This window comes from Colossoma macropomum, unplaced genomic scaffold (assembly GCF_904425465.1).
Source record: "Colossoma macropomum unplaced genomic scaffold, Colossoma_macropomum, whole genome shotgun sequence".
Classification (NCBI taxonomy): Eukaryota; Metazoa; Chordata; class Actinopteri; order Characiformes; family Serrasalmidae; genus Colossoma; species Colossoma macropomum.
In genome coordinates this window covers 18667880-18680726 of record NW_023494792.1, presented here as the reverse complement: position 1 = coordinate 18680726, position 12847 = coordinate 18667880, and the positions used below count along the sequence as shown (strand labels likewise).

At 37.0% G+C, this 12847-nt stretch overlaps 1 protein-coding gene across 2 annotated transcripts; it reads left to right on the top strand.

The window, feature by feature from the left end:
* Positions 1-1109: 1109 nt before the first annotated feature.
* On the top strand, positions 1110-12403 carry LOC118811843 (aldo-keto reductase family 1 member D1-like). Of its 2 annotated transcripts, none has more exons than XM_036576380.1 (10): positions 1110-1158; positions 1231-1338; positions 1549-1716; positions 2078-2194; positions 2599-2676; positions 3177-3299; positions 3663-3772; positions 4003-4168; positions 4883-4965; positions 11952-12403. In XM_036576380.1, the coding sequence occupies exons 1-10, from the start codon at positions 1132-1134 to the stop codon at positions 12088-12090; spliced, it is 1119 nt and encodes a 372-aa protein (XP_036432273.1). In that variant the 5' UTR covers positions 1110-1131; the 3' UTR covers positions 12091-12403. The 2 variants fall into 2 exon arrangements, with proteins under 2 accessions (XP_036432273.1, XP_036432274.1); XM_036576381.1 differs by lacking the exon at positions 11952-12403 and adding an exon at positions 5289-6582 and having other exon boundaries at positions 1117-1158.
* The last annotated feature ends 444 nt before the right edge of the window (positions 12404-12847 follow it).

The following is a 12847-nucleotide window of genomic DNA, read 5'->3' as shown; positions in this document are numbered from 1 at the left end:
AGCACGTTTGTCGAAAACGCTGGCATTTTTTAGAGAAATTTGTTAGTTTTTCAAACCAGTGTACGTAGTTAGCTAATGGCGCTGTAGCTACATCGCAGCGGTTTTAGGAGAAAGGACAATATAAAGCTACGCCCAGTTCATGTAATATAAGCACTAATAGTATGATTTAACAATTCATTTGTTTAGAATATTAAACAAAAAGAGTATGTGATCTCCAGCTAAGCTGTAAAAGGTGTATTTTGAAGATTTATAGATGGGGGATACGATTATTTATTGTTGCCCACCCCTCATTCTTCAGTGAAACGAAGCTAAAGTCAGCTACTCTCCAGCTTCCTGTTAGAATTGTCCTGTTCCACACTCCGTTTGGATTGTGCCTCTGAAAAACCTCCGTTTGGAGGACCTTGTAGCTCTAACACTTTGCCCTACCCCTCCATCTCAACAACAGTCAGGACACCCTACCCCTAGATGTGAACACACAAAGCAGAGGGGTAAGTGCTAAGTGGTAGGGGCAGGAGGTGAAGTGTTATTGGGCCTAATTATTCTAAAAAAGGGAAAGAAAGTGCACATTCAGTATTATTGAAGTCTACCCTCCGGCCCTCCTTCTGTTTTGTCAGCTCTGTTTTATCATCTGTGGTCAACAATGTGATATAAAAGTGTAGTTACATATCTTTATGATAGTGTTGATCAGCGCTAATACACTAGGAGTTGATCAAAGTGGCTAAAACCATCCATATATATGAACGACTGGTCAGAAGTTTCCTTTATCTTAAGCTTTACTCATTATGCTGCTTGAAGTCTTGTGATAATTGCTCTCCTGCATCAACAATTTCTAGCCAGTTTGTTTCTTTCCTAACTGAGGTGTGTTGGGAGCTGAGTAGAACAAGTAGAGCAGAATCGCTGATGGATTCTAACTAAATAAGCGGAATCATGTATAATCCGATTTTGGGTTCATTTTAAAACCAAAATCTGGCAGTTATGTTAAGTGGCCTTTGGGAACTTTGACTTCCCAAGTGATCTCACATTTAAATGTTTTTCTAAGGATCCCATTAGATCATCTCTTTGCTGTCCTGCAGACAAACCTAGAAGTTCTCTGGGAGGTTCAGGAGAGGTTTTCAGAAAGCATTAATCAAAATGAACTGGTGGAAACTGAGACCAAAGGTATTCAATAGATTACAGATATGTTTGATAAGGAAAAAAAAACCTTAAACCTAGTACATGCTCTCACACCAGAGTGAAAAGATGAGCCTCACGCTGACTGCTGAGAACCACTCCATTCCATTAAGTGATGGCAACAGGATACCCATCATAGGACTCGGGACCTATGGAGATCAGCGAACAGTAAGACTCTGAATCTATGCAGTTGTTAATGCTGCAATAAATGCTAGTGTGGGAATGTGATCAGGTTTAATGGGCATCAAGCTTGAGAAGACAGTTGTCTTCACAAAGTTTCAGGCTATTGTATTCATTTTTCCATGTAAGTAGTTGTGTATTTGGTAACATGCTAATATGACAAACAGAAATTACAATGAGTAATTCTGTCTCTTACAGACTTCTGAAGGTACAGCACGAGAGTGTGTGAAGCTGGCTATAGATGTTGGCTACAGGCATTTTGATGGATCGTTGGTTTATTTTAATGAGCATGAAGTTGGGCAGGCCATTCGGGAGAAGATTTCAGATGGAACTGTTAGAAGAGAGGACATCTTTTATTGTGGAAAGGTACTGCAGTTGGAAGCTACAACTCTTCCTTCACGTGGGAACGCTTAATAATGGACAAGGTCATATGTAGAGAGTCACACTGAATTACGTATTTAGCCAGTACAGTATATGTACATAACAAACATATAAAAAAATAGATGTGTATTCAGTAACTGATGATATTAAACCATTAAGAATGAACACACATTTGAAATTCAAATGTATGATCACATTTGTTGAGCAGCCCACATTAGTTTAAATATGATCGTGGGTCTTTCATCTTTAGGTCACATGTACTCTTTTTAGGTTAAATTCAAACACTGAATTGCTCAAACTTCATTTGAAGTCTTTGTTATTTCTATTTGTTTGTTCTGGATTTCAGCTGTGGAGCACCTTCCACCCTCCTGAGCTGGTTCGACCTGCACTAGAGAGAACACTGAAGACTTTACAGCTGGATTATGTTGATCTGTACCTTATTGAGCTTCCCATGGCCCTTAAGGTAAAGTATTTCTAGTAACACTGAACATGAAACTTGATATTCATTTGTTCTTAGAGTACCCAGAAAGTCCATATAGTGGAAAAGAGTAATAATAATGATAACTGAAATAAAATTGTTTTCTTTTTTGCAAACTAAGCTGCAAAAAGGTCTGTTTTGTATTTTGTAACAAGGCACAATACAGGACATCTTATCAGAACAGAGATTATTTACATAAATCAGTTTTAAAGACACAGTAAAAACAACCTGTTTAATTCAAAATTGTTCATGTCAAAATGAATTACGACTTAATAAGTCACCTGTCTATAATCTGTAATATAAGTTAAAGACAAATTATAGACCCTGTGAATCACAGCACAGACTGATGTGTTGAACGATTTTGCAATAGAGCTGTGTTCTTGTTTCAGCCAGGTGATGAATTCTACCCTAAAGATAAAAATGGGAAATACATCTACCATGAGACAGACCTGTGTGCTACATGGGAGGTGAGAGCTGCTTTATACTTGTGCAAGTCTTTGCAGCGCACACTTACTGCTAAATACAGCAGTAACTTTATGAATGATTGTGTGGTGCTTTTCCTATTTTTTGTTGTATTTCCTCCACTAGAGGTCTCTGCCTGTCTAGTAATGTAGTTACTGTTCATTGGCTACACCTGTTCCTTGTTTCTTTTGTTTGCTCCTATTATATGCACACTGTCTTTCCCCTTCAGGCTTCATCAAGGCATGTTTGGATACAGCATTTCTGTGCTAAACTCTCTCTGTGTTTACTGTTCTCATGTTCCACATCTCTGATCATTGCCTTGCTGTTTGTATAGTGTCTGTGGCTCCTGTCTCGTCTTGGACATTTTCAGTGCATTATTATGTCTCCTGGTGGCCTGTTAATGACTTTGGACTATGCATTACAGATTCATTGTTGTCTAATACATTTTGTAACTGGACCCAGCCAGCTCCACTGAGTCATCTTTGTTACGTTGTGTGCTGGGTAGGCATTAGAGGCTTGCAAAGATGCAGGCCTGACAAAGTCACTTGGGGTTTCAAACTTCAACCGAAGACAGCTGGAGCTGATTTTGAACAAACCTGGACTCAAACATAGACCTGTTTCCAACCAAGTAAGTTCATTTATGCTGTACATCTCATGCTGTGCCATCTATCTGCTTAAAAAAAACTGCTTTGTTGGAACCATATAGACCCACATCAGAGCTAAATATATCTGTACTCATAGGTGGTCAAACCTCTTTGGGAAGTGGTTTTGTGGAGAATGTACAAATAAATCTCTAATGTTTGTGTGAGGTTTAGTAATTTGGTTATAAAAGAAGGAAATCATCCAACTGTAAGACACTGACTAATGGGCTATAGTGAACAGTGCTCTGAATGTACAGAGTCAATGACTCCCACAATTTTAGTACTTGCTTTTGGTAGCTTTAAGTGCTTCATACATACTTGTTAAAATCCATTTCTCACTATTATTTCAGGTTGAGTGCCATCCCTACTTTACTCAGCCCAAGCTTCTGGAGTTTTGTCAGCAAAATGACATTGTCATTGTGGGCTACAGCCCTCTTGGAACCTCTCGAGATGCTTCCTGGTACTAACTGGTCCATATTTGTAACCCTATTTATGCATGTGCTTTTTACTTCAGGCCTAATCTGGTTCAGTATCCTCAGGAACAATTGTAGCACCTAAGAAAAAGCAGTTCAGTACTGATGCAAACTAGGCCATACTCTCTTGATGAAAGTGATCGTGAGGCATGCTGTGATTTGATAATCAGTCCATGGTTCAAAGTATCATATCTTATTGCGCACTCTTTGTTGTCAGGGTTAACTTGAAATGCCCCCCACTGCTGGAAGATGAGGTGTTAGTCTCCATTGGGAAGAAGTACAACAAGAGTCCTGCTCAGGTAGCCCTGAGGTTCAATGCTCAGAGAGGAGTGGTTGTCATCCCGAAGAGCTTCAACCCTCAACGGATCACAAACAATTTCCAGGTCAGTTTATGGTAATTCTTTCTGGAACTTTGCTTACAAAAGCAGACTGATCAAAACTGTTTGTTAAACCTAACTCTAATCATGTTGCCTTGGTGTTCCCAGGCTGTAATGCTGTCATGCAAACATTTTACTATGGCTTTGTTGGATCAGATTCATTTGTGCATTTGAAATAAATTAGTTTGCTAACATAAAGTACATTAAGCACAATTCTTCAAATAATACCATTTAACTCTTACATTTTCAGTAATCTTTGATTGAAGTGTGACCTTGTCTCTAAAACTTCTGATTTTTCATTATATCATTATATCACTGTGCACCAACATTTGGGGAAAAAATTAATATCAACCAATAATATCATGTTTCACCACTTTACATTTCCTCTATCTATCATCGAGCAGAAGGCTCAGCTTGTTCGGAAACTCCTCCCAGGCTTATTACATACTAAGGCTTATTATTGAGTAACTACAGGGACTTCAATGCAAACTGGTCGAGCTATTCTTAGGATATAGAAGTGTGTAATAAAACTTTGGGCCAACCGGTGGGCACTGGCCATTCAAGTGGTTTAATGTGAATGTGCTGTTTACTTGTGTGTCACACAGAACTGAATCTCAATCATTTGTGGTACATATGGGCTAGCTGAACACACCACACACTAAAATGTACATTTTATAATGCTCTCTGTTAATGATCATTTTGTTATTTGATCTCGTTCAGATATTTGATTTTTCTCTCACTGATGATGAAATGAAGCTCATTGAAGGACTGAATAAAAATATTCGCTTTGTGGAGCCCCAAACGTGAGTACCAGCTCTTTCAGGATCACTTTTCTCCCTGTTGTCAGCCAAATTTGCTCACTTTACTAAATTTTGCTTACTTCTCTATCAGTTAGAATACAAGTAATTGCATTTGTAGAAGTGATAATACATAATATGGTAGAAGCTCAAACTTTCAGTCCTGGTACCAAAGTGCTCCATTTAGTCTGTTAAGAGCATTTAATACATTTAATTGGCTTTTAAACCATCTGATATTGTCTGACTCTTGAATAAAGAGCATGTAATCATATATTACATGATTGTACATTCAGATTGCCTTATACTGAAATTTATTTACTTACTGTCAGGTGGAGTGACCATCCCGAGTACCCATTCCATGATGATTATTAAGCCTTTATAAGACGACCAACTTATTTGATGTCAGCATAAAGGTTTATGATGTTCATACTGTTCCGTTAAAATGTGATTAGTCAATAGGGGGCATCATCTTACCATTTATAGTGTGATATAAGATGATGTTGTAACAAGTTGCCTTTTTTGTACGAATGTAAAATCACTGGAGTAGAACAAACTCATTGGCATAAAGAACCAGAAGACAAATAAAAAGTTCTGAAAGTCTCATATTCAGCTCCTTTACATTTTTAACTTCATTAACATTTGCTGTGTCTTTAATGTACTTTTTGTACAGTATTCTGTATATTTTAGAGACTGTATGTTTTCAGTGATTTCCTCTCCATGAACTCTCTGCCCTTTAATATTTAAAGGTGTTATTCTGTTACAAAACAGTCAGTCTACATGAACTTATCTGTCTTCCTTGTTTTTTTGTTACTGAAGCTGTGAACTAAACTGGAGTACAGCAGGAAAACTGGACACATCAAATGGTGTCAGTCATTTTGATACTTAATACAAAGTTTAATCCACATCTACTTCAGCCTAGAGTAGCTGTACAGTGTATGGTGTTTCATCTCTTACAGGCAGGGGGTAAAATCTTTGTGATGCGAGGCAACTAAACGTGAGCAGCAGCTTGAAAAGGTGTATGACTGTCTTAGCTACACGTGCTGTAGATGAAGCATGTGTTAACTGTTCTAGTATAATAGCTGTTGCGCAATAAGGGAGACCTAGACAGTGAGTGGAATTTACAAATGCAGGGGAGAGTCTAAGGCCCAATCCCATTTCTTATTTTTACCCCTACCCCTTGTTTTTGAGTGTCACCTTGCCCCTTGGAACCTGGTTAAAAAGAGGTGAAATGTTATTTGGTCTTAGTATTCTAAAAAAGGGAAAAAAGGGACACATTCAATATTATTATTCTTATTATTATTAAGATTATGACCTGAGATACTAAAAGCAGTGCATTTGCCTGACTGTTGCTATATATTGTGTTGCCAGAGCAGTATGTAATATGCGTATTTCTTAGCAGGTTGGGTAGGTTCTCTTTTCTGGGAGTGTGAGTTTCTGTTACCCAAGTTTGTGTTCTGAATAATAACCTTAGGCGGGACTCTATGGCAGAACATGGACAAGCTATAGGTTCATAGTGCATATTTCCCTCTTGAAAATAAGAGCAATTTTCCTCTCTTGTACACTGGCTGAGTCAAAATAAAGCTGCATTATGGGCACGAATTCTGAGTTGTTTATGCTTCTTCTGTGTACCTCCCATTCTATAGTATGAATACTAATGGAAATCATTGATGATAAAATACATGTGATGGGCTTTCTAATCATAGGGCAAATTTTACTTTAAAAGCATGTCTGAGCAGGCAAGCCCCTTCACTTTTGCTCACTTGGTTTTCATGTATAGTAATTACGTTATATTGTTTCCATCATTTGCCAAGATCCACGAGGGAACTAACTGAGCCTCACCCCAGGAATAAAGCTAGGATACCCTCCTAATAATGGAATTCAGGTGTTTCAGCCACAGCTGTTGCTAGCACATACCCATAGCACATAAAATCAAGCACATACCCATGCAATCTCCATAGACAGTCACTGGCTATAGTGTGGGTCGTATTGAAGAGCGCACTGACGTTAACCGTGGCACTGTTATAAGGTGCCACTTGTGCCACAAGTCAGTTAGTGACATTTTTGCCGTGCTGAATGTCCAACAAGCTCATATGGGTGGAATGGTGAGATGTCCACATACTTCTGGCTACATAGTATATCATAATTATGATTAGTATCTCATAATTACTACTTAGTATCTCATAATAATGACCTATCGTATAATAATGAGACATTATGTCAGAATTATGACTTATAATCTCATAATTATGACTTGCGATCTCAAAATACCTCTTTAAGAAAACACACACAGGAATAAGATGCTATTCTGAACAACAACCAAACATAATGTTGGCAGTATGGAGTGCTAGTGCTTTTCACAGCTAAGCTCAGGAGTGTCGGGCCATGGGTGATGATGGACCTGACTAACCAGAGCACACCCCCTTGATGGGGGGGGGCCTTACAAAGGCAATAAAGTTGATTTTCAGTTCAGGTTCAGTGGTTTGATCCATGTGCACACACTTATCATGTAACTTACACATTGTTGTCTATACAGAGCGGGTAGTGGCTGTCCACCAATTCTGATCTGGTTAAAATAAAACCTACGTCAGGATTTCCTGAAACAAAACGAGAGGAGAGAGACAGAGAAAAAGCAAAAAGAGGGCAGGCAACTTCTGATACCTTTCTTCCAGAAAACAGGACAGCCTGAAATGCCGAGCAGAAAATATGTTGTAGTAATGTAAGCTAGCTAGCCGTTAGACATTAGCTCCATTTGCAGTCCTTTGTAACAAGCACAAGCTTATAAAGAAGCACAGGATTTGATTCAATGCAGCAAGTAAGCATTTTATTTAAATAGCTAATGTAATAGACAGAGTTTCTGTGATTATAACCCAAAAAAGTGAGCTCAGCCAAGCCGCTAATCTGTAAAATGCACACAGTCACTGAGGAACAAAGAGTAGGCACCTCTTCCCTCTCTGATGCAGCTGAAGACATGAGCTGTTCCAATAGCTGTAGCTGTACCAACTTCTAAGCAACCATTTGTTGAGCAAATTTTTGATAAAAATTACAGGAAATATATTTAAATATTTCCTTTTGTTTTGTTATTTTGAATCCACTCTGATTACATTGATAGTTTCAAATGGAGACAAAGCTTAGTTTGAAAGATTATTTTTTGCTTTCCTTTGTTTCATTTTTCTTTCCTTTATTCTTATTCATCAGGACACACTGGCAAGGAAACCTACATAAGCGTCTCTGAAGTAATATTAATCAGAAAATAAAAGAAAATCATACAATACAGCAGATTAACTTCACTGTTTTCAGTGCTTCTTCTTCACTTAGCCTATATTAAAACTCAGAATCTTTTTGTGATAATTTATAGTTACCCACAATCACACCTAACCTCTCCCCCACACACACAACTTCACCCTCACCTCCACACCTATCCCCCACAGACATATACATTCTCCTCAATCAGCTAAACAGAAACCGTTATCAAAACAAAATATTTTTAATGTCTTAAAACACTAAATTACTGGTCAGTGAAATAAATCAAACTGAGCCATTGTCGCAGCAAACCAAAAACAAAAATAAATAAATAAATAAAAATTAAGTAGTTTATCATTGTGGTGTGTGTTAGAGAGAGCACACTTCTCTATATACTCCTCTGTACAGTGGTGAACTGTGATTATTAGAGATAGACTTTGAAATCAGGCCATAAATGTCAAAACTGGGACAAAACATGAACAAAAACCCACCTCTACAATAATGCTATTTTCTGCTAGCATTGCTACAGAATTCTATTAGTTTGTTAGCGCTAAGATAACGACAATACACATGAACATTTTGTTGCCACTGTAGATTAAGCACAGACATTTGAAGCTTCTAAAAGACATTCCATATTTTACTTGAAGCTTGTGACAGACATATTAGCATATATTTTACACGGTAGCTGTTTCACAGTGTAAAGTAGTGAGGCTGGTATTGAGCTGCCGCTGCTGTTTTTTGTTTCTAACAACCCATTGATTAGGCTGCAGTTCTTATTCACAGTGAGTGACGAATCTAGGACTTCCAGAAGATTTGTTCTTACAATACTGGTCCCACTTATTGGAAATCAAAATGTGATTAGTTGATTCCTCTATCACTTTGTAGTTACCTGGGGCTTCTTTTCAACTTTTGAAGTTCTTAACCAATAGGAGAGCTCGCTTAGCTACATCTGTCTAGATTCCACAGAGAAAAACAATTCCTCATTGGTCAGTTTCCTGCTGGGCATTTAGTTCTCAGAAATAAGTAGGCATCATCTGAAGGCTTCAAAGGCCCTGAGGGTTCAACTGTGCACCCTTGTCACAACAGGTTCTCAGTTGTTCTGAAGGCATTAAAGGCCCTGAGGGTTTACTTGTAATTCCTTGTCACAACAGGTTCTGAGAGTTAACATAAGTGAACATATATAATTCCTGGAAATTCACTGGAAATGCATATGAATTTAAACCACTGGAGTCAGGCTCCAGAAACAAAGATATTTTAATTAATAAAAAGTACTACCACCTGCATTATGATAAAAATAATAAACAATACATTATGATTTCATGTGTGTTGAAGTGTTAGTTTAACAGTTTCCGAATGTCTACACAAGTGTAACTTTCAACCACTTGATCCTGGATAACATCATCAATTCTATCCAAGAGCTATCATGAGCATCCTGTGTATCGGATTCTGAACATTTTCAAAGGTGTTCTGTAAACTATCCAATGTACTGAACAGAAGACACACCTAGTGCGGCAAAGTGAAGAAGAGAAAAGAGCTGGGCTGGCAAAACCTCAAAGTTCCCCTCAGGGTAAAGAATCACGAGTTGAGTTCAGTGACACGCGGTCTAATATGACTCATAAGAAAACAAGGAGAAAGAATACTATTAGAGGAATAACAAGTGATTAGCAAAATAGTCTTGTATACCAATGGTTCAGCACCAGTAGAACAAGTGCAGCTGATTCTAGTTTCGGATTATCTGTGTATGGAAAACTGGCATTTAAGCTTCCTAAAGGCTTAAGATCACTGAGGAGACAACTGCAGTATTTCATCTGACCATTCAGTCTCAAAATGTGTTGTGTGTTTGTCCTTGAAGTAACAATGCCCATGCCTCATGCGATGACTGGTTCAGTTGAAGCTCTTCTTGTTATTATTTTTAAAGAAACGCTTTTATGAAAGAGGCCTCCTGCTGTTTCTTTTGGGCCACTGAACAAATGCTAACGATTCACTCTATAGGAGTTCTGTAACTGCATGCTTAAACTCGTAATTAACGGCAGGCTTGTTATGCCTAAGGCTGTATGATTTTAATAAGGGGAGACAGAGCATCTTCTTCAGATGAGGGCATGGCTGGTCAGTGACCTGTGCCACCAAAGTGAGGAACAGTCTGGACTGTAAACGTCTGAGAGGAAAAACACAATCTCTTGCTTTGCCCATTCCTGTAAAGTCGTTGGAAAATCACATAGTGTAACAATTACTTTAGACATGTGTTTTTGGCCTTTTTTCAAAGAGGTGAAATGGAATGTCAGTGCAGTAAAACTTTTCTAGAGAACACAGTATCCCCTGTAAGGTAGTTGTGGAATGCTGGAAATCAGCTCTTTTACACACTTAAAAAAGATGGTTCTTCATGTGTTCTTACATAATAATAATAAAGGCATTGGTTCTATTTAGAACAATGAGTTCTATATAGAAACCTATCATGCTTAAATGGTTCTTTGCTTGGTGAAATGGTTCTTCAGATTGATGGAGAATGTTTTGTAGATGGTTCTATATATATATATATATATATATATATATATATATATATATAGGTTCTGCTACTGCCATTAAATCAAACTTATTATATACACAACATATAGCACCCAGTACTGCCATTTGAATCAGAAACACTGACTCAGTACAATTCATCCTACCTGTCAATTCAGTATATCATCACTCAATGTACCTTTATGCAAACCATCAGTGATGAACTGAAGGCAATATTTTCACATTTAAATTTCACATCTGAGTCTTATGTGATACCTACAGTACTCTTTGAAAGTTTAGAATAACTGTTCAAAACATCTGGAAGGATTTTTCATTAATATAAAACCAGTTTCTTGCAGGTAAATGTATACAGTGATTCTAATATGATGCTGATATTGTAACAATTAGTAGAAAGCTGTAAAAATACAGACATTTTCAATGATGAATGGAGCTGTAGACATTTCCATAATAACAGAGAAAGCTGTACAGCATCGGGAGTAACAGTCTAATAAAATATATATTCCTCATATTTATATTTATTTTCATATTCAGTACTTCATATTCTAAAAATGGTGACCAAATTTTGCTTACCAAATATTCATTGTTATTGCATGTCAAACTACTACTTACTGTAAATACATAATAATAACATTCACTGTTTACTATTTCAGTGTTTTGGCATTTACAGGGTCATAAATTTTCATTGGGCCTCATTCAGCAATATCTTCCTAAGTTTTCTGTTATATTTGTTCTTGAGAAAGGTCCTAAGAAAAAGTCTACATCAAATTCATGACGTGTTCTTACACCAGAGAACTGTAACTCCCTTAATCAAGAATTCCATATAGAACCATGAACACTCAAAAAACCCTATGCATGATTATAGGGTTCTTTGCAATGTTAAAGGGTTCCTTAGATTGATGGAGAATGAGCTGTAGATGGTTCTATATAGGACCTTTTTGAAAAGGGTTCTATATAGCACCAAAAGGGGTTCCACTAAGTCAAAGATCCCTTTTTTGGTACTGTATAGAATGCTTTTTGCTAAAAGTGTATGTTTAGCTATTTTGGCATGGCATTAGCTAATTTTGTTACTTTTTCACTTTTGGAGACAATCATACTGTAATGTGATCATTTTTGCAGTATATTCACTTCTTACTATGTAGGTCTTTTCCACCCTGTGTTTCTGATTTGATTACTTGTTTGCATACCTGACTACAGATGTTTTATTTCTTGTTCTCTTTTTTCTCTTCTTCTAGTGGCCTAGCAGTCAGATTTTGCAGCACTGTCCAGTGTAGAAATAGAGACCTCATGAAACATGGACAACAACATGACTGTCCAGCGCAGCACCAGGACCAACTGTGCCAAAGATATTTAAAGACACTTGACAGACTTTAACATTTGTCAAGGCCTCACACCCCTGATTATGTTCTGACACCAGAGGAGCTTTCCTAGTCAAGAAACTGCTGACTGTGTTTTTAACCATTTTGATTTTAATACAAATGCTTCTTTGAAAAATGGGGGTAATATTTAACTTTGGGGAAAATAAAGAAGCACTTTGAAATGCTTAAAATGTTAGCGTTTTACATAAATACATTAAGTGTATTACCTGTAAGTGTTTAAGAAAAATTATTTGTGTTGTTAATACAACCATCTTGACCATCTTGTATTATAAGTTACAAAGTATAAAATAAATGGTCATTTAAATACAGTGGTTGTACACTTTAACTATATTTTAGTGTACACTTAAGTAATGTTGGAAGGTTACATATACAGCCCAATTTCCAAAAAAGTTGGGACGCTATGCAAAATGTAAATAAAAACAAAATGCAATGATGTACAAATCATTTAAACCCTATATTTCATTGAAAATAGTACAAAGACAACATATCAAATGTTGAAACTGAGCAATTTTATTGTTTTTTGAAAATTATGTGCCACATATTTGTATAATATATTGTGTGTAGAGGAGTGTGCTCTCTCTCACACATATACAGTTATTTTTTACTTATCAAAGCATTAATGCATACTTAAATATGTGCCATTTTGAATTTGATGCCAACAACATGTTCCAAAAAAGTTGGGGCAGGGCAACAAAAGACTGGTAAAGTTGTATAATGCTAAAAAAAACACATTGTTGTTGATTGGCAACAGT